Below are 23,529 nucleotides of genomic sequence, written 5' to 3'. Positions count from 1 at the left end.
AGGGTTACGAATCGTAGTTCTTTTTTGTTTCAGACGAATGCTAGAGGCGGTAGCGTTTTCTGGCTGGCTTCTGACATCCTGAAGCCGAGTTCAAACTGCAGCCCGTGACTGCCTGAGCTGAAAACGTGGTAGGATCCTTTGGCACAAAACCCCACATTCATAGCTGGCGATGATCCAATTCAGCTGCAACCACTGTCTCTCGTCTAACTCGGGGAATTCTCTTCCGCAGCCGATATTTTGTCTTTCGTTCTCTTCTGGCATCAGTGCCTTTCCCACAGATTCTACTGTCTGCTGCAATAGGATGCTCGGTTGGATCGAGGCCATTGCAACTGTGTAGGAAACAAACAAAGAGAGCAGCCACCTTCACTGCTCTTTTCCCCAGGGATACGGGAGTTAAGGATGGGAACACTGAACCCAGTCTTACAGCCATTTCTGTAAGACCTTCTGTGCATGCTCACAGATGGAAACAAACTGAGGTCTCTTTAAATAGCCTTAAAAATTGCCTGAAACTGGGTTTGATGTGCGACTAGAGACGACGACCAAAGTGATAATTTTAGAAAGCAGATGCCAGCATTCCGCAGACTCTGCGAGAGGGAGGTTTCTGGTAGCAGTGGGTTATTGCACCTTTTAAATCAAAGCTAACTTTGCAGGGCCGCTGCATTATATTCTGTGCTTCTCTTTTTAGGCGGAGGCAGCTCCCTGTCGGTGTTGGTTATGGCTGCGATTTATCAAGCGGTGTACAGAAGAGCCTCCTCGCTCTTCTGCAGGTCACACTCTACCTATGTTAGAAAAATGAGGTAAGTTCTGCTCTGATTCCTGTGTGCAGTGAGAAGACTGGAGTTTGGCACTCTTGTGTCCACTGCCACAAGGAGCCCTACCTCAATCTAACCCGGGGGTTAATCTTTTAACAGTCCGGCAGTAGTACAGTCATGCTATGTGAGCTCTGTAAATGCCAACAGCCAGAACCTCTCCACTCCCTCCACCACTGATAAGAACGGGTTCTCTCAGGCTGAAGCTCTGTTGATGAATGCCTATGCTTGCTCTCCTAGCTAACAAGCTCTTAAAATGCAAGGCAGACTTGAGGCGATGCTGCTCACCTCGTTTTAAATACTACTTCAAACAGTCCGAAAGAAGCACATCCTGACACCCTTTTTCCCAGCGATCGCTTTGCCTAACTCAGGCCCTGGCCAGCTGGGCCCTTAGACTTCAGCTTGGTCTCTACCCCTCGCGTCGGCCTGACAGGTAGGACGTACCCTGCAGTGATGCACGCAGCCTGATGGGAAGCGTATTCATCACCCCAAGTCCTCAGCAGCCTTGCCAAACCCAGACTGGGGGGGATAAAAGGGAAGACCAAGGTTTCCTGCACACAAATGGTCATGCCTATAAAGCAGACCTCTTGGATTAAGAGACTGGGCTGCTTGATCTTCTCAGATGTCTAAGACTTGAGGCTACTTGTGTGGTAGTAAGAACTGCAGTATTTTCTGCCACGCGGCACCTTCGCTAGAGGCTACAGCCCACCAAAGAGCAGGCTCAGCTGTCAAAAACTCTAGGAACATGTGGAATACATAAATTCTGTACTGTCCGCTCAGCCCCCCTGCTCTGTGCAAAACGCATGCGTTCAAATAAGGGTAACACAGATAATCTCAACATGATCTTGAATTCATCTTCCCAATTTTTTTCTCACTGCAGATACTTAAATGAGCTAAAGGAAGATGATAGCCTTTGTAGACAAGCCCAGGCCTCAGGAACTTTCTACCTCTTTCACCATCTCTCCCCCTTCCTGCAGAAAGTTGGGAAGAAATATTTGGTACCTCAGCTCAGCGCAGCAGGTAAGCGGGTGTCCGGAAAGAAACCCCTCCCAGATCAATGATACAGAGTCATTTGCAATAAGCAACCCCTTACACGGGGCTTGAAAACTCTGTCAGGCTGTGGAGGAACATCCTGCTACATGCAGCACGCTATTTGTTAACAAGCAAAGACTATTTAGAGTTAAAACCTTGGCATGCCAACACAAGCTCATGCTCTTCACACACGTACGGTATCAACATACACCTGATCTGGTTTGAGAAGATCAGTTTTAAACATTTGGGACCATGCCTTCTGAAGGGAAAGGGCCAGCAGGGAACCAAGCAAGGTCTAACTGACAAAGGCTATTTGGTGTAACGCAGAAGTTGTCTTTGAGAGAAAGGTATCGGCTGGCGTAAGACAGAAACAGAACAGACAGCTGCTCCCCAAGCATTGCGACATTTGCGTCTTTAGCTTGGCACGGCCAAAACTGCCAACAGCTAGGAGGAGAGCCAGACTTTTGGTCTCCATCCAGGTGGGACCACGTGTCTTGTCCCCTCTCTTGCATGAGCACCCTGCCTTGAGCCAAGATGGCGTGTGCCTTGAGGATCCAGAGAGAGCATCACGGTTGTATAAATTTGCTTTCATCACAGCTTTCTCTTCCCCTTTCTTTCCCTGTTTAGAGATGAAAAGGATCCTGGAGAAATTCAACGAGGCTGAACAGTGGATAGAGAAGTCAGTGCTGATCGGTTGTTCAGACGAGCACGTACCACGCTTTGCCCTGGATTTAGGTTGGGATGACGTCTCTTCCATCTGTATCAGCATCACGTTTGATGCACTGAGATAAAGACGCTGCCTAGGCGACCTCCCTGGTCCTTGCTGGGTGAACATTTACTGTCAAAGAGGACTCGGTTGAGTCTCTGTAGAGCTGTTGTGAGCGCGGTGGGTCAGAGCCACATTGGACACTTTTAAGACTCAGCTGGACAGGGTGCTGGGCCATCTTGTCTAGACTGTGCTCTTGCCTAGAAAGGTTGGACCAGATGATCCTTGAGGTCCCTTCCAACCTGGAATGCTATGATTCTGTGAACTGCACTGCTGTTCCTGTGCGTGTGCTAGCAAAGGTGAGCTGTTGGCAGGTCACTTAACATTTGGGAATATCACCACTGACGTGATGTCACTTCCATGGGAACTTCCAGAAATTGTATACCGGAACAATGAAGGGCATAAAGTTGGGATAATAACTGCAATTTATGAGATCAAAGATTTTTGTTGTTGTTGTTTTTTTTAAACAGGAGCCTTGGAGAAATCGGTCATTGAGTCTGAACTCAAGGGGTCGTTTACTGACCTACGAAAGGCTCTCTTCGTTGTGGATGGGAAAGATTCTCCTTTGCTGGCTTCGGTATTGTACAGAATTTTTTACTTTTAGAAGTTGCAATTTCTAACATCAGCCCTTCTCCTTGTCTCCCATATTATGATTTAATACGTATTGTGGAAGTACCTCCCGTATGCTTTCAGTGACCTAGGTACAAATGCACCATTAACTACAGCAGTTTTCCCAAATTTGCCATCCCAAAAGCAAGCTGCAACAGAGAGAGAATCAGACAAGTGGCTTAAAGATGACTGCAGTAATTAGCCATTTAGCATCAACCTGCTCTATGTCCAGTGTGAAACACCCTGATCTTAGCAGCAGCCACAGCAACCCCAGTTTGTCTTCAGCTTAACAACTATCAGGCACTAGTTTTCTGTAATTTTCTAGGCAAATGGAATTTCACGAGCAAACTTAACCCATTTTCTCTCAGAGCTGCTCTTTTCAAACTGCTCGCTTATAAGCTGTTACTCTGCAGATGCTGTATGCTCGGAAGCCCTAAGAAAAGACCCGTGTGTGAACATCAGCTGCCCTGACCCATAAGTAGAGATAGCTCATGGTTCTTTTCCTGCTCTGTAATGTTCGTGGTGCTCGGGCTGTTTTTTCAAGAAGGTACTCAGAGTTGGAGACTCCTTAGAATAGTTCCTTTCCCACCACTACTCCCATTATATCCCAATAAGGAACAACTCTTCCCCACCTCCCCCGAACATGCTCAAGTTTGGATGCTAAAGCAAGAAGCACGAAACATCAATTGCAGAATCCACCATTTTTCAAAGCAGTGCCCATTCTTAATTTACCTTTCTGGGGCTTCCAAGCAGAACCAGAGTTTATCCCCATGACTGCGTGCTGGGGAGAAGACAGTGAAGTATCATTCAGGGAGACCGCTCCAGATCATCTCTTCGCCCCAGTTTTAAGACAGATTTGTGTTTCTCTCTTGGTGTTCACAGGCCCAGTCCCTTCTCCGGTGGCACGATTCCCACCAGTACTGTAGCAAAACTGGGCAGCCCACTCAGAAAAACGTAGCTGGCAGCAAGCGTGTCTGCCACGCCAGCGGAATAACTTACTACCCGCAGGTGAGCACCTGAACAGCAAAGGTAGGGAACACAGGGGCTCTGGGGTGACAAGCCAGTGCTTGGGACCTGTAAAAGGCAGCAGGAGGGCTCTGCACGTAGCTGGGTGTTCATCCAACACCCCACCCCCCCGCCCCCAACCGGCTGGGGGAAGCGACAATTTGCACTTACGCGTTTGGTCTGACCAACTTGCTTTGCTTTTTGATGCATTTGCTAGATGTCTCCAGTGGTTATCACCCTGGTGTCTGATGGGAGCCGGTGCCTCCTCGCACGCCAGCCCTCATTTCCCCAGGGGATGTACACCGCTCTGTCGGGCTTCTGTGACATGGGTAAGGCAGTTTCCGATCCAGCAGCGGTGGCCTCGGACACGCAGGGCTTGGGGGCAGAACGATGGGACATCAAGCAAACAAACGCCCGTTCACAGAGGAGGATGGAAACATAGGTGATATCAGGGGAAAAACCATACTGGATCCAAATAGATTGGTGTTGCCATTCAGACAGAATTCAAAATAGCCGTATGTATCTGAAGAGAGTGGGAATTACGGGTGTGTATCGGTTGTTCTAGTCCCTGATGGTAAATACAAGTATAAGGCTCCCCAGGGTAGAACCCCCGATACTTTCTGCGCCTAGTGCAGTCTGGCTCAGAAGAAAAACTACAGACCTCTTGTTACAGGAGGGAAAATGGCTTAAAAAGGCAAATGATGAAGAGAGGCAGCATTGTTCTGTCCACCAGCTGTATATAGACAAAGCCAAAAATGTCTCTGATGCCTCTGTTTAAGGGAGGTAAGCATTGCTGTTGGATGTACCTGAGCATCCTGCCGACAAGCGTTTCCAGGTCAGCGCAGTCGGAGCTCCCATGTGCGCGGTCAGGGCTGGAACACCTCAGAAATGAGTGTGCCTACATTTTCTTTGCCAGGGGTTTGCTGCCCTGAGGCCAGGCTGTCCTTACCTAACTTTGGTTGCTTCTAGGCGAAAACGTGGAGGAGACAGTCCGGCGGGAGGTGGCAGAAGAGGTGGGCCTGGAGGTGGAGTCGCTCTGGTACTCAGCTTCTCAGCACTGGCCCTTTCCCAGCAGCTGCTTAATGATAGCTTGTCACGCCTTGGTGAGAGCCCAGCAGGCTGAGGTGAGCTGGCTCAGGTTCCCTGGAGGCATTTCACCGCCCGCCTTACGTAGCAAAATCTCCTTCAGTCCATGGACCTCACTTTGGAGAGCATCAGTTGCTCTCTAAATGCACTCTTCCCTTGGCTTTCTCTACAAGTGAAGAACAAACAAAATAATCCTATCTTCTGTTGCAACATGCCAGATTTTGCACAGGTCACTGTATATATATACAAGCCCAGAGCCCAACACCCCTGTATTTCCCCCTCTCAGCTTTGCGGAGGAGGTACTCTCTAGTGTTAATACCTATTTGCCATAGAACACGCAGATTCTGCCACCGTGCTCAGCCACTGGTACTTTGCAGGCCAGTGCAATAAGAATAGGGCTACCTGATTTGTGGCTTCCCTAGGGGAACCAAGACGACAAAGCACTGGCAGATAGTATCAGCACTTAATTCAGGCACGGAGAAAGCACTCTGGGCATTCTAGCGTAGGGTCTTTGTGGGGGCAAGAACAAGCCAGGTTCCGCTGCCCACATTTAAATCTGATTTAAGGAACTGGTACTCTCTCAATTCTTTCCAGATCAGCATGAACAGCCTGGAACTAGAGGAAGCCCAGTGGTTTGGCCTGGAGGAGATCGTGGAGGGTCTCAAGAGAGAGCCCAGATCTTCAAAGCGAGACGATGGTAGTTTTTTACCCTGGTTCCCTCCTAAACAGGCCATCGCTCACCAGCTGATTTGTGAGTGGGTTAAGCAGCAAACTTCCCAGCCGGCTTCAGCATGACTTCAGCAAGCTTGCAATTCTACCAGGACAATGAAAGGTTCATACAAAAGCATCCAAAGTTACCGAAGGCAAAGTCTGTGTTACAGCGAGGACAGCACCAGACTGACGGCAGTCTCCCACGCCGATACATAGACCTGCAAAGCCATCTCCAACTGATCATCCTCAGACAAGTCCATGTACAGCGGATGGCCTTTGAGATATTGCAGTAAATGTACAATAAAATTCTTAGTCCCAAAGCATCAAACAAGTCCATGTACAGCGGATGGCCTTTGAGATATTTCAGTAAATAAAATTCTTAGTCCCAAAGCATCAAAATTCTTGTGACCAGCTGCTGCTGTTCCCCAGCAAGCAACAGAACAGTGAGCCCCTGGCACCTATCTCCCGTTTTCCTCCGTTTTATCCATCTTGGATGGATATCAAGTGCGCAATTTTCCCAGAAAAAAAATAAAGGGACAGTGGTGCCTTTCAGTGTTCACTTTTATATAGATCTGGAAGAACTATCAAAAAAAAACCAAACCAGGAAAAAAGCCACTGCCTGTATGCTCTCCCCTTCTTCTGTTTCCCTTCCCCTTCAATCTTCCAGGTTCCTATAAAACATCCTATTTTTTTTTTTTGCAAATGTTAGGTGGGCTCCTATTTCACCGAGATATCTGAGCAACTAAAAATATCTGTAGAGGCACCATTTTCCCCACCAGTAAGACAGTGTTACTTCCATCCCAAAGAAGAGAGAACAGAGCTATCTGGTGGTAGAGAGTGGAAGAGCAAAACCTCCATATAAGCGTATTAGAACCCAGATAATGCGGAGGCGAAAGGAACTGCTGCAAGCAAGGACTCCACTCCTGACAGAGAAAAATCCTGGAAGGTGCAGTACCTCTCACCCTGTGCCAAAAGTCTGTGGCTTGCCTGGAGAGCTGGTCTGGGTTTACTGATGAAATGGTATCAGTTCTCTTGGTGGGAGGGGAAGTGACAGAGAGACATCCTGGCCAAGGAAAGCTTAGTAGAAGCAGCAGATGGAAGGGTGTTTGATCTGCTGCTGATTCAGGCCGACAGTCCTTTCTGCCTGCTTGGCCAGAGTTCACATCCCAAGACAGATGGGGGAAGAGGAATGTATCACTGACTGCCACCATTAGGATCCGTTGCGGGTGAAAGACCTTCTGAGCAATGGTAAAAACCTGGACTCGCGACACCCGAGCAATCAGCAGAAAAGGCAGGCTTTCTCACACCGTTGAGACATGCTTTGTTTCCTCGGGTTAATTTGACTTTAGGAGGTTGGGAGGGGATCCTTTCAGGCCATGGTGGCATGTGCAAACACCTTTCCCACCCTCACTAACTCTCAGTCAATAAAACCCACATGTCAGAACATGTCTTTCATGTCTGTGAACTCCATCTGTCGGTCACCCTGGTAAGACTGTACTCCGGTACAGCCACGGGCGCTGCTTCCTCCCCTCCAGCCCAGCCAGACACACCACTGAACTTAACTGCAACGCTCCTGCATCCCGTTGCCTTTGAAACATGATGCGCTGCCTCTCTCCATAGTAGTTCCTCCTGCTTTCTCTCCCATCACACCATTTTAATGCCTCAGCATTTATCTCTGCCTCTCTCACCTCTGGGAATCTGCCATTTTCATTTTCAGCCTCACTCCTTTCTTCCCCTTCTCTGAAGCAGAAGGTATCAAAGAGTTAGATACCCACCAGCAAGACATTCCCACTTCTCACCCTCCTCCCTACTTCTCCTTAATCCTTGCCCTTACATAGTTCATGAACGTGCCCCGAGCCCGCTTCCAGTGTACAACAACCAGCTCGATGTACTTAGTACTTTTTAATATCCGCACATGATCGGTTCTCCCAGTGGCAGAAAAAGGACTAAGAAGTAAAAGCAGCAAAAAGCAGTACATGTGAGCGAAAGGAGGAGCGGCTACGTGGCTTCAGCACTAACCTGAGCCTTGTGTGTTTTGGCTTTGTACTTTTACGGTACATAATTGCAGTGCACGTCTTTGTCAAGCCAGCTACAGCATGATCAGATTTACCATCAGAGAAAATTCACCGGTGTTTGGGAAACACCGGGTTATTCTGCTTATTAAATGGTGGTTTTTAACATCAACACGCTCTAACGGAAATCAGTGAGCTCTAACTGAAAGACACCAAGTACTGACACCGGCTCCTTCAGAACCGTCCCTTCCACATTGCTGATACAGACCTGTCGTTGTAGGGTGTCCCCTCATGGTGACGTGGGCACCCCCAAGATTTTGTGGCATGGCACAAGGCAGGCTGGTCACAGGAGCTGTCACCATCACCACCGCCCCCTTGCTCAATGCTGGTGGGCCAGACACTGGCTGCTAGATATCCGTGGGCATCTCGACGAGTCGCAGCCCAGCTCATGCTCTGACTACACCAGGCTTTTTCGGATTTCATCAGTGACCGCCTGTTTTCTACAAGAGGAAATCTAAAAGGAAAAGCAAAGCTGTTTTCTCATCTGTTTGCTTCTGTGACTCACCCTTTAAAATGCAGCTTTACATGTCTGCATGTTAATTATCAATCCGAAAAAGAGCCTTTTCAATCTACTCAAATACCTTTTTTTTGTAGGGCAAGAACAACTCCAAAGCAGTATTCCCATCACATATTTTAAAGGTTCTCAAATTTAAAAGAAATCCTTAATCTGTACCCTTTTGACTTAGGCATGAAGACATAATGGTGGCCTCTATTCCTGATGTTAAAAAAGCAGGAGCGATCATAGGGAACACACAGCTATGAACAGGACAGAAAAACAAGATGAGAGAGACATTGTTCTCACTTGCATTTGCCTCGGAAATCTGGCTGAAGCCCGAGTACCACTCACTGCAGCCGAGGCAGAACACGCTCCCCAAAGGCAGGGCGACCTGGAAGAAGAAACAGGCGATTCCCGACAGATGCTTCTTCAACAAAACACCGCAGGGCTTTTCCACGTAAAAGACATCGAGCAGGCAAAAGGGACGTAGCAAGATGTTCCTCTCAAAAATGCATCCGTTGAATGAATCCTCTTTGGGGACACTTGGCTTGTATAAATCACTGAGATGCCACTGCTTCCAGAGACTGCAAGGGCTTGGGACTTCAGCAAGACCCACCACGGAAAAGCAGTCAGCCTCTGGCATTACAGCCTAATTGTTTACAAGCATTACCAGTCAGCAGGATGCACGGGCAGCTATAGAATAAGAACATTTATCTGATTAATTTGAAATAGTTTTTCGGAGAGCAACGCGGGCAGGTTCAGAGCAGTGTTCCACCTACGCACCAAGAGCAGCAGGGCATAAAAGTTACGTTTATCTCCAACAGGTCCCAGCAGAGGATTAACGTAACTGAACCACACGACACAAACTCACCTCTCTCTGACTGAGGGAGCTTACGAAAACCTTACCTGGAAATGGCGTGGACCGAGAATATGCGTTTCACTTACCACGTGCTCTCCCATCGCCTTGGGCTGCTCTGCTGCTGCATGGAAAGGTCGTGTTTTCCTACCCAGAGGGGTACTCATCCATCGTGAATGGCAGAAAGTCTGACTTCAGCATTACAGGTCAAGGAGGAAGCTCTGACATCAGGAAATTACTTCATCTTGAAAGCACGCTCTGAGGCACGGTGGACACATGCCAAACCTGTTTAGCCCAGGAGGACATGAGCACTTAATGGAATGCCCTGACAACATGACCGTGTTAAAGTCGTTTTTCAGGTAATCATTTTGCAAGTAACTATGAGCAGTTCAGCTCTGGCAGCTGCAAGGGACAGGCTGTCAGAACACATTGTAATTCCACAAATACAATTCCTGTGCTTCAGTCTGAAGCACGGCTGAAACAAATTCGGCAGCCCCAGCCTTCAGCTCCCGTTTAAAACTTGTTCACTTTTCAACGTAGCAACAGCAGGCAAGCAGCTGTGCAAGGGAAAAAATACTGCCAGATGTCATTCATGCACCTGGGAACGACTGAGCACCACCAAACCTACTTCTGTTAAAAAACAAAAAGCCAAGCTGCCAATCTACAAACGGCCTGACGCGTTTTCTTTCAAAGCCATCGGTGGTATTTTGTAGACAATCAGGTGCACGCACTCAGTGATGTCCAGAATCATCATTACACGGAGAAACTGAAGTTGGCATCAGCTGTCACGAACACGAGAAAGATCAGGGAGGCAGAACCACAAAGCCTGGCAGGGAGAGCCGTACTGGCACAGGAATGGAGAACGCCGGCACGACGTCCTTCTCCGCTGGTCCTTGTGCTCAACTGGTCGTAGCATCTTTATACACGGCGTTCTTCACAGAACCTCACATCTAAACGAAACACAGCTAGAGAGAGAAACAGCAGAAGCTAGGAAGCAAGGCAAGGAGGAGATTTTTCAGCAAGATTTGAAATGATTGGGGAAAAAAAAAACCAAACCGATACACAGTGAGGTGTTTCTAATGGCAGGAAATGCAAAGGCGGCTCTATTTCTGTGAGTGGAAATATTGCAAAGGGACCCAGAAGATTTACCAGTGTATTAACAGAAGCAGAAGAAGCAGCAAGATGAGGTTTGGGATAGGGACAGAGACAAATTCATGCATCGCTTATTAATAAAAGCCTAAGAATACTCAACAAGATCTTTTAAGGAATGGGAAGCTGAAAATTCGTAAATGGTTAAGGTGGACGCTACAGTCAGGGTGCTAAATAGATGTGCGTTGGACTAGGATGAGAGCAGCTATACAGCTTCATCTATGAAACATTGTTGACTGATTTGTGTAACTGGAATACAGCAAAAGCAAATAGCGTGCCAGTTAAAAATAATAAAACCAAGGTTTGGTCTGAACTAATTTAGATTAACATCACTGCAGTCATTGGTTATCATTCCTCCTTTTTACCATCAAATTATAAAGTCTTTACTGGAAATACTGCATATTCTGCCTGCTACCTGCAACAGTGGTCAAGTCAGCTATGTATTTTTTTCTGAATAAACTGAGCGTTACCTTCACATTAGCTTTGCTCTTCATTTCCCATCCTTGCATTCTTGCAGAATCGTGAATATCCATCCGGGAGCACTGGCCCACTTAAGCATAGGCTTTATTCCAAACAGCAATCCACGCTTTACACTAGAGTAACACACAACGTGATGTTCTTCTGCCTCCCTTCATTACTTCGCTTCTTAGCTACAGTTTTGCACCAGAGACCTCTTAAGTTGTTCATGACACCCTTGTCCATGACACCGCGCTCCACAAGACAGTTTCCTCGCCTGGAGCGTAGCCAGCAGGTATTCCTACACCTGCCTGTCGTTCCTACCCTTTTTCAACAGGGCGAGCTGTTAGTGTGTGTTACCGTAAGAGTTCAAACACAAGGTAAACAGAATCATGACCACAACAGCAATCTCAGTTATCTGCCCTGAAAGCACAGTTTTGCTGTTGAATTAATTATCCACTGCTGGCACCCGGAATCTGTAACAGGAGACCTTCTTCATCCTCAGGAGGTGGTAACCAGGTTCCTCAGCTGGTGACTGAAGAACACACTTGATGCACATCAACTAAAGTTATGTTTTAGGCTTCACGCTCCTGACTTTTCATATTCCTGAGCGATCCACTTTTTTCAAAAGCTCTATGTTCTGCTGTTTTAAGCTGAGAACCCCAACTGCCCTCCACAGTGATATTTTCTTAGGGGAATAAACAAAGTTGGAGAAAAGAAATAGATTTCCATCTTAGACCTGCTGGAACAGATGCTCTTGTGTTCCATTCCAAAGACGTAAATGGCAAGAGGGAGGGCAGCTGCTGCTCCAGTTTTTGCAGCATCCCAAGGGATCTCGAGGTGGTACAAAGGGCCTGGCTCAACTCCTGCTGCTATTAAAAACAAAATACAATTTTTCATAGGAGTTAGATAAGTAGCTACAGCAGGAGCTGCGCAAACATTAATAAAAAGTGCTTTTCCAGCACCGCAACTAGCACATGCCCTGGAGATAGAACTGTTACTCCTATGCTGCAGCATTAGAAAGGCAAGGCAGGAGGCAAGCGTCACGCAGGGAGGTGATCAGCCACGGCAGCAGAGGCGGCGGCCATCCGCTCATGCGGCAAGGATGCTGAAAACAGTTTATTTGCAGGAGACGGATGTAAGCACAGGGGCTTCAAATAGCAGGTAGCATCACCGACACCACACCGCACTGGAACACAGCTAGCTGCAGTTAGGTACCGTTCCCCCCGAGCCACACCTCCTCCCCGCTGACCAGGAGGGAGTCAGGCTCAGGCTGGAAACATCGCCAGCCAGTGGGCTGCTGGCTCCAGAGATGAACGGCACACCCTCCATTGACACAGCGAAAATAAAGACCCTCTTTCTTAGCCACCTCCCTATTCCATAAAGCTGGTCGGTGGAAAGAGGGGCAACGGCCAAACCACCCAGGTGTTGAGAAGATTTTTAATAAGTTAAAGGGCGCTGCTGTCCCCTGGGATTAGTTTCGAGCTCATACATGGAAGATGAAAGAGCCATTATTTTCTTGCTTGAAACGTACCAGTCAACAACTACGCCATTAGAACTGGAGCTACAGGGGCCAAGCCACAAACAAGAAAGCGTTTCTGGGAAGGGTCAGAAGTTCTAGGATAAACAGGGCTGTACGAAAGGCAGATGCTCAAGTGAGCAAAGTGAATAAATTGTGTTGGAACGCAGTTCTAGTTAAACTAATTTAGAATATAATGGAAACTTTGATAGCAATCCGTTGAAAGGGAACCACACTGCACTTGTCTTCCCTAATTAATTCCATCAGGCTTCCTTCACTAAAAATAATTTCTTTCAAAATTAAAAGCAGAAACGCCTCACATGTTACTTCAAAGCAGTGGAAGAGGCAGCATGGAAATGCTTATTCTTCGATGGCAAATTCTCCCGTGAGCAATTCCAGAGTCCTGAAGGTCTCCACCGGGAAGCTGCTAAGCAAATGTAAACAGCTGGAGTAAGTACAGCCTCACAGAAATAACAGTCCAATTGATGGAAAAGTAAGATTACCCAGGAAGTAAGATCAGCTGAAGTGCTTCCAAAAGAGCAGCTTTGTTCTGAACATGAGCTTAGAAGTTTTCTTCACATATTACATTAGAAGTCTCCTTTGACCTGTTTTGACCTTTTGTATCGTATGGGCCACAAGAGAGTTTAAACGTGATCGTGTTCTTGAAACCAAGTTATTTTTTAAAGTATCTAAACTTGATCGACCTACTCATCGGTGGAGAATTTTATGTAGCTTCAGTGTTAATTACCTTCCCTGTTAAAACATAAACCCTATTTCATGTTCAAGTACATCTGTTTTCCACCACCAACTGCTGGTTATCCTTGTCCTCTAGATTCAAGAACTCCTGTTACCCCAGTTTTTCCAGCGTAGATTTGTCGAACTCAATCCCATTCCACCTCACCTCTCTGCAATCCAAACTCCTTTAACTTCAGCAGCATCTTTAAACTTCCTAATTCTTGTTGTCCGTCCCTGATCCCTGTCCAGCTTGCTGGTACTCTCCCTAAACTGTTGACAAACTAACTTGTACAACATTGATGGAGGACAAATGTGGAGGTAGCACTGCCGTCATCCTTCATCCACATTCATCCCATGCATTCACGTACAGAATCCCCAGTATTTGTGATATTGTACTGGAGCATTTTACAAGATATTTGTCATTTGCAAAAAGAAACAAAAATTTGGAAAAAAGACAAGCCATGAGCATGGATCAGTAGGGAAATCAGCAAGCAAGCATTTGTTGTACACTGTCACGGTCTCACGAATTTCAATGAAACTATGCCAACGTGTGACTTCTGAAGAATTTTCTGTGCGTTGGTCAAACTCAGTTGGCACGGCAGACTGAAACTCACCGTCCAACAAGTGTCCGACATGGAAAACAACCTTTGCTACAGTCTGCTTTGTCAGTTAAAATAATGCCAACGCTTAACATGCAAAAAAAATTAAAACCAAGGCTTCAACTAAATGGCCTGCAAACCTTCAGACGAATAACCACATCGATAATAACAAACAACAACAACAACAATTCAACCCCTTGAAAGCAATTAGGTATGCCTTCAGGATCAATCAAGCTTTTGTATCATTGTATACTATTTTTCTCAACAAGTTTAAAAAAAACCAAACAAAACCCCCCCAAAACCTCAACCAATGAGCTTCTCTTCTACCAGTTGAGACATTCGATTAATTGTTGTGTGGAAGAAAAAATAAAGACTTGTAGAAACGGATTCAGATCTGGCAGGACTGCGTTTTTGTTGTCTGTAAATCAAGAATTCTACACATTTTGTTTCAAATTTATCTTAGTTTTAATAAGTCTTCGTATCTAGAGTAGATTTTTCATTCCATGTGAAAGCAACATGCTGAATGCCTTCTAGCTACATTTTCACTGAATAACAAAACTAAACTGTTCAGACTGGGCTCATATGCAGCTACTGCTGGCACGACACCGACACTCAGCAATAACAGGATTCAAAAAAAGCCCAATTATGAAAATGCTTTAACTCCAAGAACTCCTGATACTGCGCTGAGGAAGTTAGGCATACCTTCAAAGAAAAAAAAAAACCAACCCCCAAACATCTCCAGTAATCAAGCTGTATTTCTGCTTTTATTTAAATAAATTCAAAAAATACTTAAAGCCAATATTTTACATATTCAATCCAATTACTCTTCAAATCCTCCTGGTTAATAAAAACCAGATTCTTATGATAATTATCAGAAGTTCTTACAATGAAGCACTGTACTTTTGGAAAAGCGACTAGGTGTCTGCTGAAGATGTAACCAGCATTCCCAGATCCACAAGAGAACACTGTTCCCATAACATGGCGTTCCTCCATCTCCCCCTGAAAACAGGAGCATTGTCGGAACATGAACTGCTTTCCAGATATTGAAACCACCGAGTAACGGGTAAAAGGACATTTCAGAAATATGGCAAATTGGGTCATTGATTTGAAAAATGCAAAACAGGTTTTAAAATAAAATTTTCATTGAAGTCGCAACATCCCTCTTTGGTTTTCTGAAAACACATTAGCACTGGAAAAATCTCATTTCTATCCAAGATCGTATCCAAACAGACGGCTTTTGCAGGTAAATTCACTTTGCATCTTTAAAGTCACATATAACTAATGCATAAAATGCTTTCAATTCAAACCTTTTGTCTCTTCTTCCAAATACTTCTGTGCTTCATTTCTCAGTGAGCCGTGTCTTCTGAATTACAACAGTTTTTTATTCTGTTGCTCCCTTATTCGAGCCAATACGATCCGCATTTTCAGGTAAATACACCCCCATGCTCTGTAAAATGTTAGAGGTGGGTCCTGCCAGTCCAGACTGAGCGCTATAGGATTCAAGCAGGTTAGCTACTAGGTTCATATCCACATCAACCGGTGTCAACTCCGTATCTTCAGCTCCAGAATCAGGGCCAGTGTTTTGAGACGTTGTGTTAACAGAACTTGCCTACAGTAAGTATAAAGAGAAAGTTTTATCAAATTGTATATCAGCAGGTTAAAAAAAAAGAAAAAAAAAAAAAAAAAAAAAAAAAAAAAAAGAAAAAGCCACAAGAGAAAAGAAACAAGGAAACAGTGCTGCAGCCAACAAAGTTCACTACGTTCCACAGTCTTGACAGACAGGAATTTAGTCACCAAATGCTCATGCCAGTTAAAAATCATCACTTTCCATTACACAGATTGAGTTCCAAGCGAAGGACAGAGAGGGTTACTGAGTCCTGGCTCAGCTTCCTATGGGAGTAATCTACTCCAGGAACTCAAGAAGTCAAGCTGCAGCTGCTCGCCTTACTGCTAAAACAGGGTAAAACAGGGAAATGAAACTAAGTCTCTTGGAAACGATATGCAAGTTAAAGCTTAGCTAAGTTTTGTTTGTTTGTTTGTTTTCAAAAAAAATACCACGGTGCAACTGTACCACATTTTGCATGCACATGGGATTTATTTTTTTATCATAATTAGTTAGCACATGATCAGAAGACAGAAGTTTTTGAGCACGTTACTCAGAATGACCTATTTTTGCGTATCTCCTCTTTCCTGCTAAAGCTCTCAAAGCTATTATGCTACAAACTAGAACTCAAGGCATACTTACCCCTTTCTTTTGGGTGGTGAAACTTTTACCAACGTTGGTATGCGCCAGCTCGCGGTCCATCTCGTTCATATATGACTTGAGACTGCCTATAAGCTCATTAGGCGATACCTCCTGGTCTTGCCTTTGATCTTCATCATCTAAGTCTTCATCATCCTCATCTGAGAAGTCAAACTCCTCTTCTTCATCCAGATCATCAGAATCCAGCTCTTCTGAGTCTGCCCCTATGTATTATTTTGTGTCAGTACAGATAGCAAACAAATCAGCGCGGTGCCCATGGGTGATCAGAAAACCCAGGGAAGCAAGATAACCATGAGATATTCTGACAATAGAAACAAAGAAGCAATCTCACCTAGAATTCTGTCTAACGCTTTTGTAAAAGAATCTACGTCAAAGGTAACATGGGATTCATCAGAAGACCTGAAATATAAAAATACTTTTGAATAAATAAAGCTTTTACGCTTACAAAAGCCTGACAACGGGCATAAACCATATGGCATACTCATTTCCCTCAAGCCTAGATTAAAGCTGGGACATTTGAACTGATGGTCTTGGAAGTGCTTAGGAGTCTGAGGTCTGCATCAATTAGAAATGAAACAGCAAGTGGAGGAATTCCTGGCGTGGAAGAGAAAAGAAAACCAACAACTTCAACTGTTTGTCGTGGTCAAACAAAAATTGCACTGAAGACAACCAAAATAAGCATGCCTGAATCCTTCTGGAATAAAGTGGTCATACTCTACCTTAGACAAAGATTTACAAAGCTGAGAATCTCTGAGGTCTCCTGCCTAGAAAGAACACTAGGTGCTTCATTCTGGTCTCTCTTATGGCTCAGTGGTCTGCCTTTTTTTTTTGTTGTTGTTGTTGGTTTTTTTTGTTTTTAAATAACTGAAAAAAACATACATTATAACTCAGACGTTGAACGAACGCTAATTAAAAAGGATCGAACAGTTAAGAGCATAAATTGAGTAGACTCTTACACACTCAATACAGGTTACACAGCATTATTTTCTCAATATTAAAGCTATTAAAAAGCACCTGGACAATATGCTACTACCTAACTCCTTGTTGTTTAAAATTAAAGCCCTGTGCATACAACATTCACACACACTTTCTTAACTCCAACAATAAATCTAGTGCCGTTACACTGTTGCCTAAATAGTGAAGTATCTTCCGTTAGGACTTTTCTTCCACTGTTGGGAACAATGACAGGGATCTACAGTTTCTTTTCTCCTGCTTCTAGGTGTACAGTATGTGCTTCAGCAGTGCAAATCCAGGCCCAGTGTATTCAAAATACTAGTCTACAGGAAATCTAAACACAGCTGTACCACAAAATCAACTGTCTTAATTCACAGAGGGGGATTCCCTCAGCTTAGTTTCATTTTTATTTCTGCACAACCTTATCAGAAGAATCTTAGCAGTCTGAATAGTTAGTCCTTCCAGGCAGAAAAATTTCAGTACAAATGAACTCAAGACGTACATTTTAATAACAGTGCTAAGAACTACGGTAACGAACAGCAGTAAGCCTTCACCTTAAAAGGGTTAAAAAGATTTTAAAACCCACCAAACCAAACTAAGAGTGTTGGAAAATAACGCAACTTCCAGCATTTTTACCTGCCCCAATGTCAGAGTGGTGACCAAGCTGGTTTAAAAGCAACTACATATTCACTACTAACACGGGTTTGTTTCAGGCCTCTGCTAAGTAGAACACTTTCCAGCTTTGACTTGCTGCATTACAGACTCTACCAAAGGGCCGCAGCAGAAGGAAACGCATTCCATGACAGACACCGAACTTAAAAATACTACTACCATGGCATTTCTGCTCCTTCATGCGTTGAGACTTTGGACACAAAAGCCTTCATACTTTCAGCAACTGCTTCCAAGTCATATTTCTGCTCTTCTTCATTTGAGGAAGGAACGGAATCATTTCTTGCCTCCTTCAGCATCTGATCTAGATCATCTGGTGTGATCTCCAGCCAGCTATCATCTGAAAGAACAGAGGACGTATCTGTTATTCTGCACAAGTCTGTTAGCCCACAAAGCCCAATCCAGGCAGTTGAGAGTACTGCTAGCATTTTGTAGCTTATTTTTGAACTATTAAGTTTTCATGCTGATACTGGATAACACAGGGTATAAGACAGCGAGAGGATGAGAAAAAGACAGTTCAGGTTTCATTTTACTACTTTAAAACTCTGCTTTTATATGCAGCTTCAAACTAGCACACACTGTTCTAGTCACAGATAATCCTTCTGCCACTAAACGAAGGAAGAAAAGGCTTATGCTAACAAGGGAGAGCCAATCCAACCTTCCACTATGAATGTTAACACTGAGTGTTGGATTTGTCTGCTACTGTGTCATTCAAATACAGATGTGACCTGTACTGCACACTGGCAACACCACCATTTCTGTCAAATGAGTGAAAAAAACCTGTTCTATAAAGTTTATGCTGGTCTTGCGTTGGCCATCAGAGTAGACCAGATAGTAACTGACTTTGTATTGGAAGTGGTTTATTTTTATAAAATGTTTAAATGCTTTCTGTCTAGTAGACAGCTGACACAAAGCACTTGATCTGGCTTAAGTGTGCATGGTGTTACTGATCTAGTGGTGTCAAACCAGAAACGGGATCACGTCTTGCCAATTCACAGCCCCAAGCTTTGTGGCTTACACAAACGAACTGGTTGCCTCAGTCTTAAATGGCAGCCCAAGGACAACACCTCTAGCAGTCACGGGACAGAAGGAGAACTAAGTAGACACAGAGACCGGTACAGCGCTGTGAACATCCACCCTCTCCTCCCACAAATAATCATTTGTGATAGGAATAGTCCAAGCCCCCCATCCTGCTCACCATCCTCTGGTGGAAGGCACGCTGCTTCTCTCTCAAATTCCTTCAAATCAATGGTGGTTGATTGTAGCAATGTCAAGATTTCATCACCTGGACTCACTTCAACAGAGCTAGAGGAAAAAAAAAATTCAGTTTACTGAAATGGATTTTTACTAGCATTACAATGCCAATGGCACTACACACTCTACATGCAGGTTTTCACTCAAATTCCTCGTTATTCCTTCTGTGCAAATATGTCAAAAAGATAAGTGAATTTGGGGGAAGTACCAGAAAACTACACAGGTAGTATTAGCCAAACCTAGACACAGTCAATCACTACAATTCCTTGTTGATGTCTCCAAAGCCAATTTTGCATGTTTCCTTTGTTGGTTATATTTATTTTGTCTTGGTAAACGTTAGGATTGCCAGATCCCAAACAGCACAGACTAGAAATTCAAGCCACTAACAGTCAAGATATTATGAGCTGGCAAACCCTCAGATATTTTTGTAATGATTTATTTTTTGGATTTGATCTTTTGGAGAAGTCTACAGCCAGCTGCCTGTCTTGAGTAAAGGAGACAGATAACTCCGTATTTGTTATTCACTGGGAATGCTTTTCAATGAACCTTTTAAACACTTTCTATTGCCAACCAACCAAATGATGCCAGTCACCTCTTAACCCACTTGGAGTAGCTTAGCATTTTACAAACCCAAGATAAATAGTTACTCAAGCAATAACTTCTACTAGTAGAGAGTATTCTAGAGGAATTAATACCCATATGTCCTAGCCACAGCACCTGTGTCAAGTGTTTACTCGAGAAAAGGGTTCAGGTTTTTTGTAAAAGTATTTAAAAAAAGGTAAGTTAAAGTACTTGTAGGTACTGTGTATGGTGACTCATGGATTTCAAGTAGCTCTTACCTTTCCGGCTTGGGAACAGATTGCTGGAAGTAATCTTCCGCCATACGCAACAGCTCCAAGTACTTCGCAGATCCTTCCAGTTCTCCCTATTTTAATGCAAGTCACAAGTATGACTCTAAACAATTCTCCCTCCCCTTCCTTTTCACAGTCTAAACAATTCTCCCTTCCCCTTCCTTTTCACAGTCAGGCTTCGTAACAATAGCTATTTGTCACACAGAAAGTTACTGCTGAGAAAATCAAAACAGGTAGTCCTGCTTTGCAACATATACTTGGAACAGAATATAGGAAACAGGCGTAAGGTGTTTTCACAGTCAAATATGAATTGAAGTCTTATGCTGTAATACCATAACCATATATACACTAAAACCAAATACAACACCATGATTCCCACAACGGAGTGGATTTACCATGCCCAGGTTACAATTGTACAGGAATTGTGAATGCATCTTTGGTGTTTGGGAATTATCCACAGAAGTGGCGTTGCAGTACTGTAAGAATACTCCCCTTTTCCTGTATTTAAAATACATTAACCTTAGCATTCCGATAGAGTTGTCCAATTTTATAACCTTTGGGTAAGTAGTCAATTTATGTCCAATTTATAAACTTCAAGTAAGTACTCAAAGGCATCTTTAAAAAACAAATACCTTCCCCCCAAAAACCCCTACAAAACTCACAAAAACAAAAACTACGCTTACATGGGCCCAAATGGGTCCATGGGTGTTAGGTGTAGATCTTTAAGAAAATGTTTAATTCTAGAGGCATGCAAATGAAACGTGAGACAGTGAAAACAGTTATACTGATACACAACCATATTGTGGTTTCCTTTATTCAAGTGCATTTCCCCTTTCTTTAGGTGAATGAATTCATCCCCAAATCCTGCTTTTTCCTTTTTAATTTCCAAAAGAAATTAATTAATTTCAAAGGGGAACAAACTCCACATATCTCCTTTAAAGACATTAATTCATCCTCCACTGACAGAAGCATTAGATTTCTTGCCCTGCTCTAACTACTTAGACAAGTTCAAGAGCTAGACGTGTTTTTCCTGGAATGTTTAAAAGACACACACACACAACTTCACCTTGAAATAATTTTTTTCCTTCAGGCTGCTGAGGAATTTCTCCCACAGGGGACCGCTTAACACATTTCTCTTGGGATCAGGAGATACTTTAGTGCATTTAGAGCACAGAATTTCAAAGCCATGAGCCTGTATAAGAGATGCAACAAGAAGAGGTTCTCAAGATGTGACAAATTTAAGGGCACCTTTAAACGACTGCATAAAGAACTGACTGACTATCACCAAGATCCTGGTACTGCCATTTAAGAAGTAAGTACCAAACTCAGTTATGTGTCAGGTAGTGGTATCTTCCTTTGGAAGTTGGAAGCTGTCTTTCTGCAGCAACGACAGATCATTTTGACTTCGTAAAGTTTCTCTACATGGGCAAAACAACCTAGAAGACAGATCTATAGTGCACAAGCTACTCCTCACGTAAGCGTGAAGACTGTACCTGTATTTATAATCTCTGGGAGGACAAGAGTGTTCTATTCTGTAAAAGAAAACTCCCACGATACTGTACTTCCAGAAAAACGGTAACTGCAAATTCGCTCACATTTTTCTGTACAAGCAGGCAACTTACAAGCAAAGAGTCATTTCTCGGACGTACATAAACAAGCAAACTAAAGACTAAGTACAAAATGCATAAAAAATAATGACCAGTTTCATGCCCAGTTCGTAGGCTTTGTATTGAGGGTGAGATGGGAGGGGCAGTGTGTATCCACTGCGTCTGTCCGGAACAAACTTCTGCTGCACCAGTTGCGCGTATAAACACTTTGTGAAAGTAACCTGAAAAAGCCAGAGCAAAAGAAAAAACACTCACTGCAGTGTGACTGTGTTGTGGGTGGGTATCAGCTTTCCACCAGTCTCACTGAAATTTTCTTTTAAAGCACCCGTATTACAGACAATACCTGAGATTGTATTCAGAATACATCTTAGACTCATTGGCCCAAGACAGGTTGCTTTTCAGATCTTACAAAGTATATTCCAAGTTGCCATCTCTAAATAAACATGAACTTCATTCAGTCCAAATGCATTAAAAAAATCCTCAGAATTCCTGCCAGCAAGGTATATTTTGAAAAATATAAGGGGTCTTTTCAATTAACGAAACCAAAGCTGAGATTTCAAAACCAGTCTAGAAGTCTAAAGTCTGACTCCAAAGCTTGTCTTCAGGAGTCTAGGGGTATAACTCTGGAATGCAAAAGTATTGGATACAACACTGCTCGGACAACGCTCATGAAACATTTCATAGAAGAGCTTTCACAGAGCTGTGGAAGCACAGCTGGGAAGGTGAAAAGCCTCGGAATGAACAGCTAGGGGTAGTTGGGAACAACTCCTTATGTTGGCTGGCAGTGCTGTCAGACTGCTCCGATCACAGAACTAGATCAATTTACACAGCACGCGTTTCAGCAGAGGAACTATTAGCAGTAGTCAAAAGGAAAAAAATAAAGCAGAAAACATGCTATTTAAAAAATTAAATCAACATATTTACATCACTTTATATCACAGAACCTCCATCAGTTACAGAACCTAATTAAGTGACAAGTTGCATTAGATGGATCACTTACTACAGTCATCACACGCTCGTCTGGAGGGAAGGTTTGAAAAGAGCGACATGCTCGTAAATCTACAGGATCTCGCAGGTAAAAAGCCTGGACCGCTGCAGCCACCAACGAAGGGCGCTGCCTCAGCACTGCCACAATGCCTGCCGGAAGGTAGCAGTGGGCTCGGTGAAACGAGGCCTGAATTTTCTCAGGATACCTGTGTCACAGAATAGCAACATAGCGTATTAAGTGTACTGCAAGCCCAAAACACTCCTTTTTAATTATTATTCCTGTTTTCACTTTAAAATTCATCTACATTACGGGCCAAGTGCCAGAAGATTATTCTAAACTGAAGTTAAAACTCAGCTCATCTAACACCTGGAATGTCTGTTTATATATATACATATGTAAAAATACACATGGCTAATAAAAATTGAATCCCCGCATCGGTAAGGTGAATCGCCATGAACTTGACAAACATGTCCAGCTATGCGGTATCCTTCACCGCACTGAGCGTAGAAGCCATCTGGCTTGCACAGTCAAATCCTTGCAAAAAATAATGGAAAGTGCTGAACACACCCGGTACAAGCTGACGCTCTGAAAAACTTGCTGTTCTACATTTTAGTTCGCAATCCTCTTTCTCCCCCGGCATGGGGCTCCTAAGGGCTCACAGGACTTTCAGATTTTTCAGTACAAAAAGGAGGTGAAGGAAGAATAACTCTTGTCACTGTCAGGTGTGGCATCATAGCAGTGACAGAGCCCTCAGATTGCAGTGCAGCCTACAGGACATTGGTCCCCCTCTTTAGAAGAACGCCACAGAAAAAACTCGAGCTGCTGGTTTCTGAAAAGGAAGCAACTTTATCACATCTAATGGGAAAATGACTGACTACGAGGAAGTACCCCAGGCAGCCCAGAATCAAAACTGACTTGTTGCAGAAGACCAAAATCAAACACCCACATACCCACTGATGCGTTTATACACTGCTGTTCTAATGGGTTCTGCGGCCAGGAACTCCTCCGAACGGCTGGATAACAGAGCTAACGCCTGCGAGATT

General features: G+C 44.1%; 2 protein-coding genes across 2 annotated transcripts in view; one reads left to right on the top strand and one right to left on the bottom strand.

Annotated features, from left to right (window-relative positions):
• The first annotated feature begins 690 nt into the window (after window positions 1–690).
• On the top strand, window positions 691–6,102 carry NUDT13 (nudix hydrolase 13). Its single transcript, XM_009641187.2, has 8 exons — window positions 691–797; window positions 1,690–1,829; window positions 2,469–2,576; window positions 3,078–3,184; window positions 4,099–4,224; window positions 4,439–4,550; window positions 5,191–5,345; window positions 5,902–6,102. The coding sequence occupies exons 1-8, from the start codon at window positions 715–717 to the stop codon at window positions 6,100–6,102; spliced, it is 1,032 nt and encodes a 343-aa protein (XP_009639482.1). The 5' UTR covers window positions 691–714.
• An 8,616-nt stretch (window positions 6,103–14,718) lies between these two features.
• Window positions 14,719–23,529, bottom strand: part of ECD (ecdysoneless cell cycle regulator) — a 12,130-nt gene continuing 3,319 nt past the window's right edge. The window contains 10 exon segments of the mRNA XM_009641185.2: window positions 14,719–15,509; window positions 16,146–16,366; window positions 16,495–16,562; window positions 17,949–18,126; window positions 18,985–19,091; window positions 19,880–19,965; window positions 20,958–21,083; window positions 21,591–21,719; window positions 22,499–22,691; window positions 23,437–23,529. The exon segment at window positions 23,437–23,529 is cut by the window's right edge and continues 21 nt beyond it. Coding sequence (XP_009639480.1) covers window positions 15,282–15,509; window positions 16,146–16,366; window positions 16,495–16,562; window positions 17,949–18,126; window positions 18,985–19,091; window positions 19,880–19,965; window positions 20,958–21,083; window positions 21,591–21,719; window positions 22,499–22,691; window positions 23,437–23,529 — 1,429 coding nt within the window. The 3' untranslated portion in view covers window positions 14,719–15,281.

The sequence above is a fragment of the Egretta garzetta genome, unplaced genomic scaffold (genome assembly GCF_000687185.1).
Source record: "Egretta garzetta isolate BGI_Z169 unplaced genomic scaffold, ASM68718v1 scaffold536, whole genome shotgun sequence".
Classification (NCBI taxonomy): Eukaryota; Metazoa; Chordata; class Aves; order Pelecaniformes; family Ardeidae; genus Egretta; species Egretta garzetta.
Note: the sequence above shows the minus strand (reverse complement) of the source record. Positions and strands in the feature narration are given on the sequence as shown.

What these genes read in the sequence shown, in the direction of transcription:
- NUDT13 (XM_009641187.2), top strand. Translation starts at nt 715, where the DNA reads ATGGCTGCGATTTATCAAGCGGTGTACAGAAGAGCCTCCTCGCTCTTC. An exon ending in ACCTCAGCTCAGCGCAGCAG is followed by an intron (nt 1,830 to 2,468) that starts GTAAGCGGGTGT and finishes TTCCCTGTTTAG; the next exon opens with AGATGAAAAGGATCCTGGAG. An exon ending in ATTCTCCTTTGCTGGCTTCG is followed by an intron (nt 3,185 to 4,098) that starts GTATTGTACAGA and finishes TGGTGTTCACAG; the next exon opens with GCCCAGTCCCTTCTCCGGTG.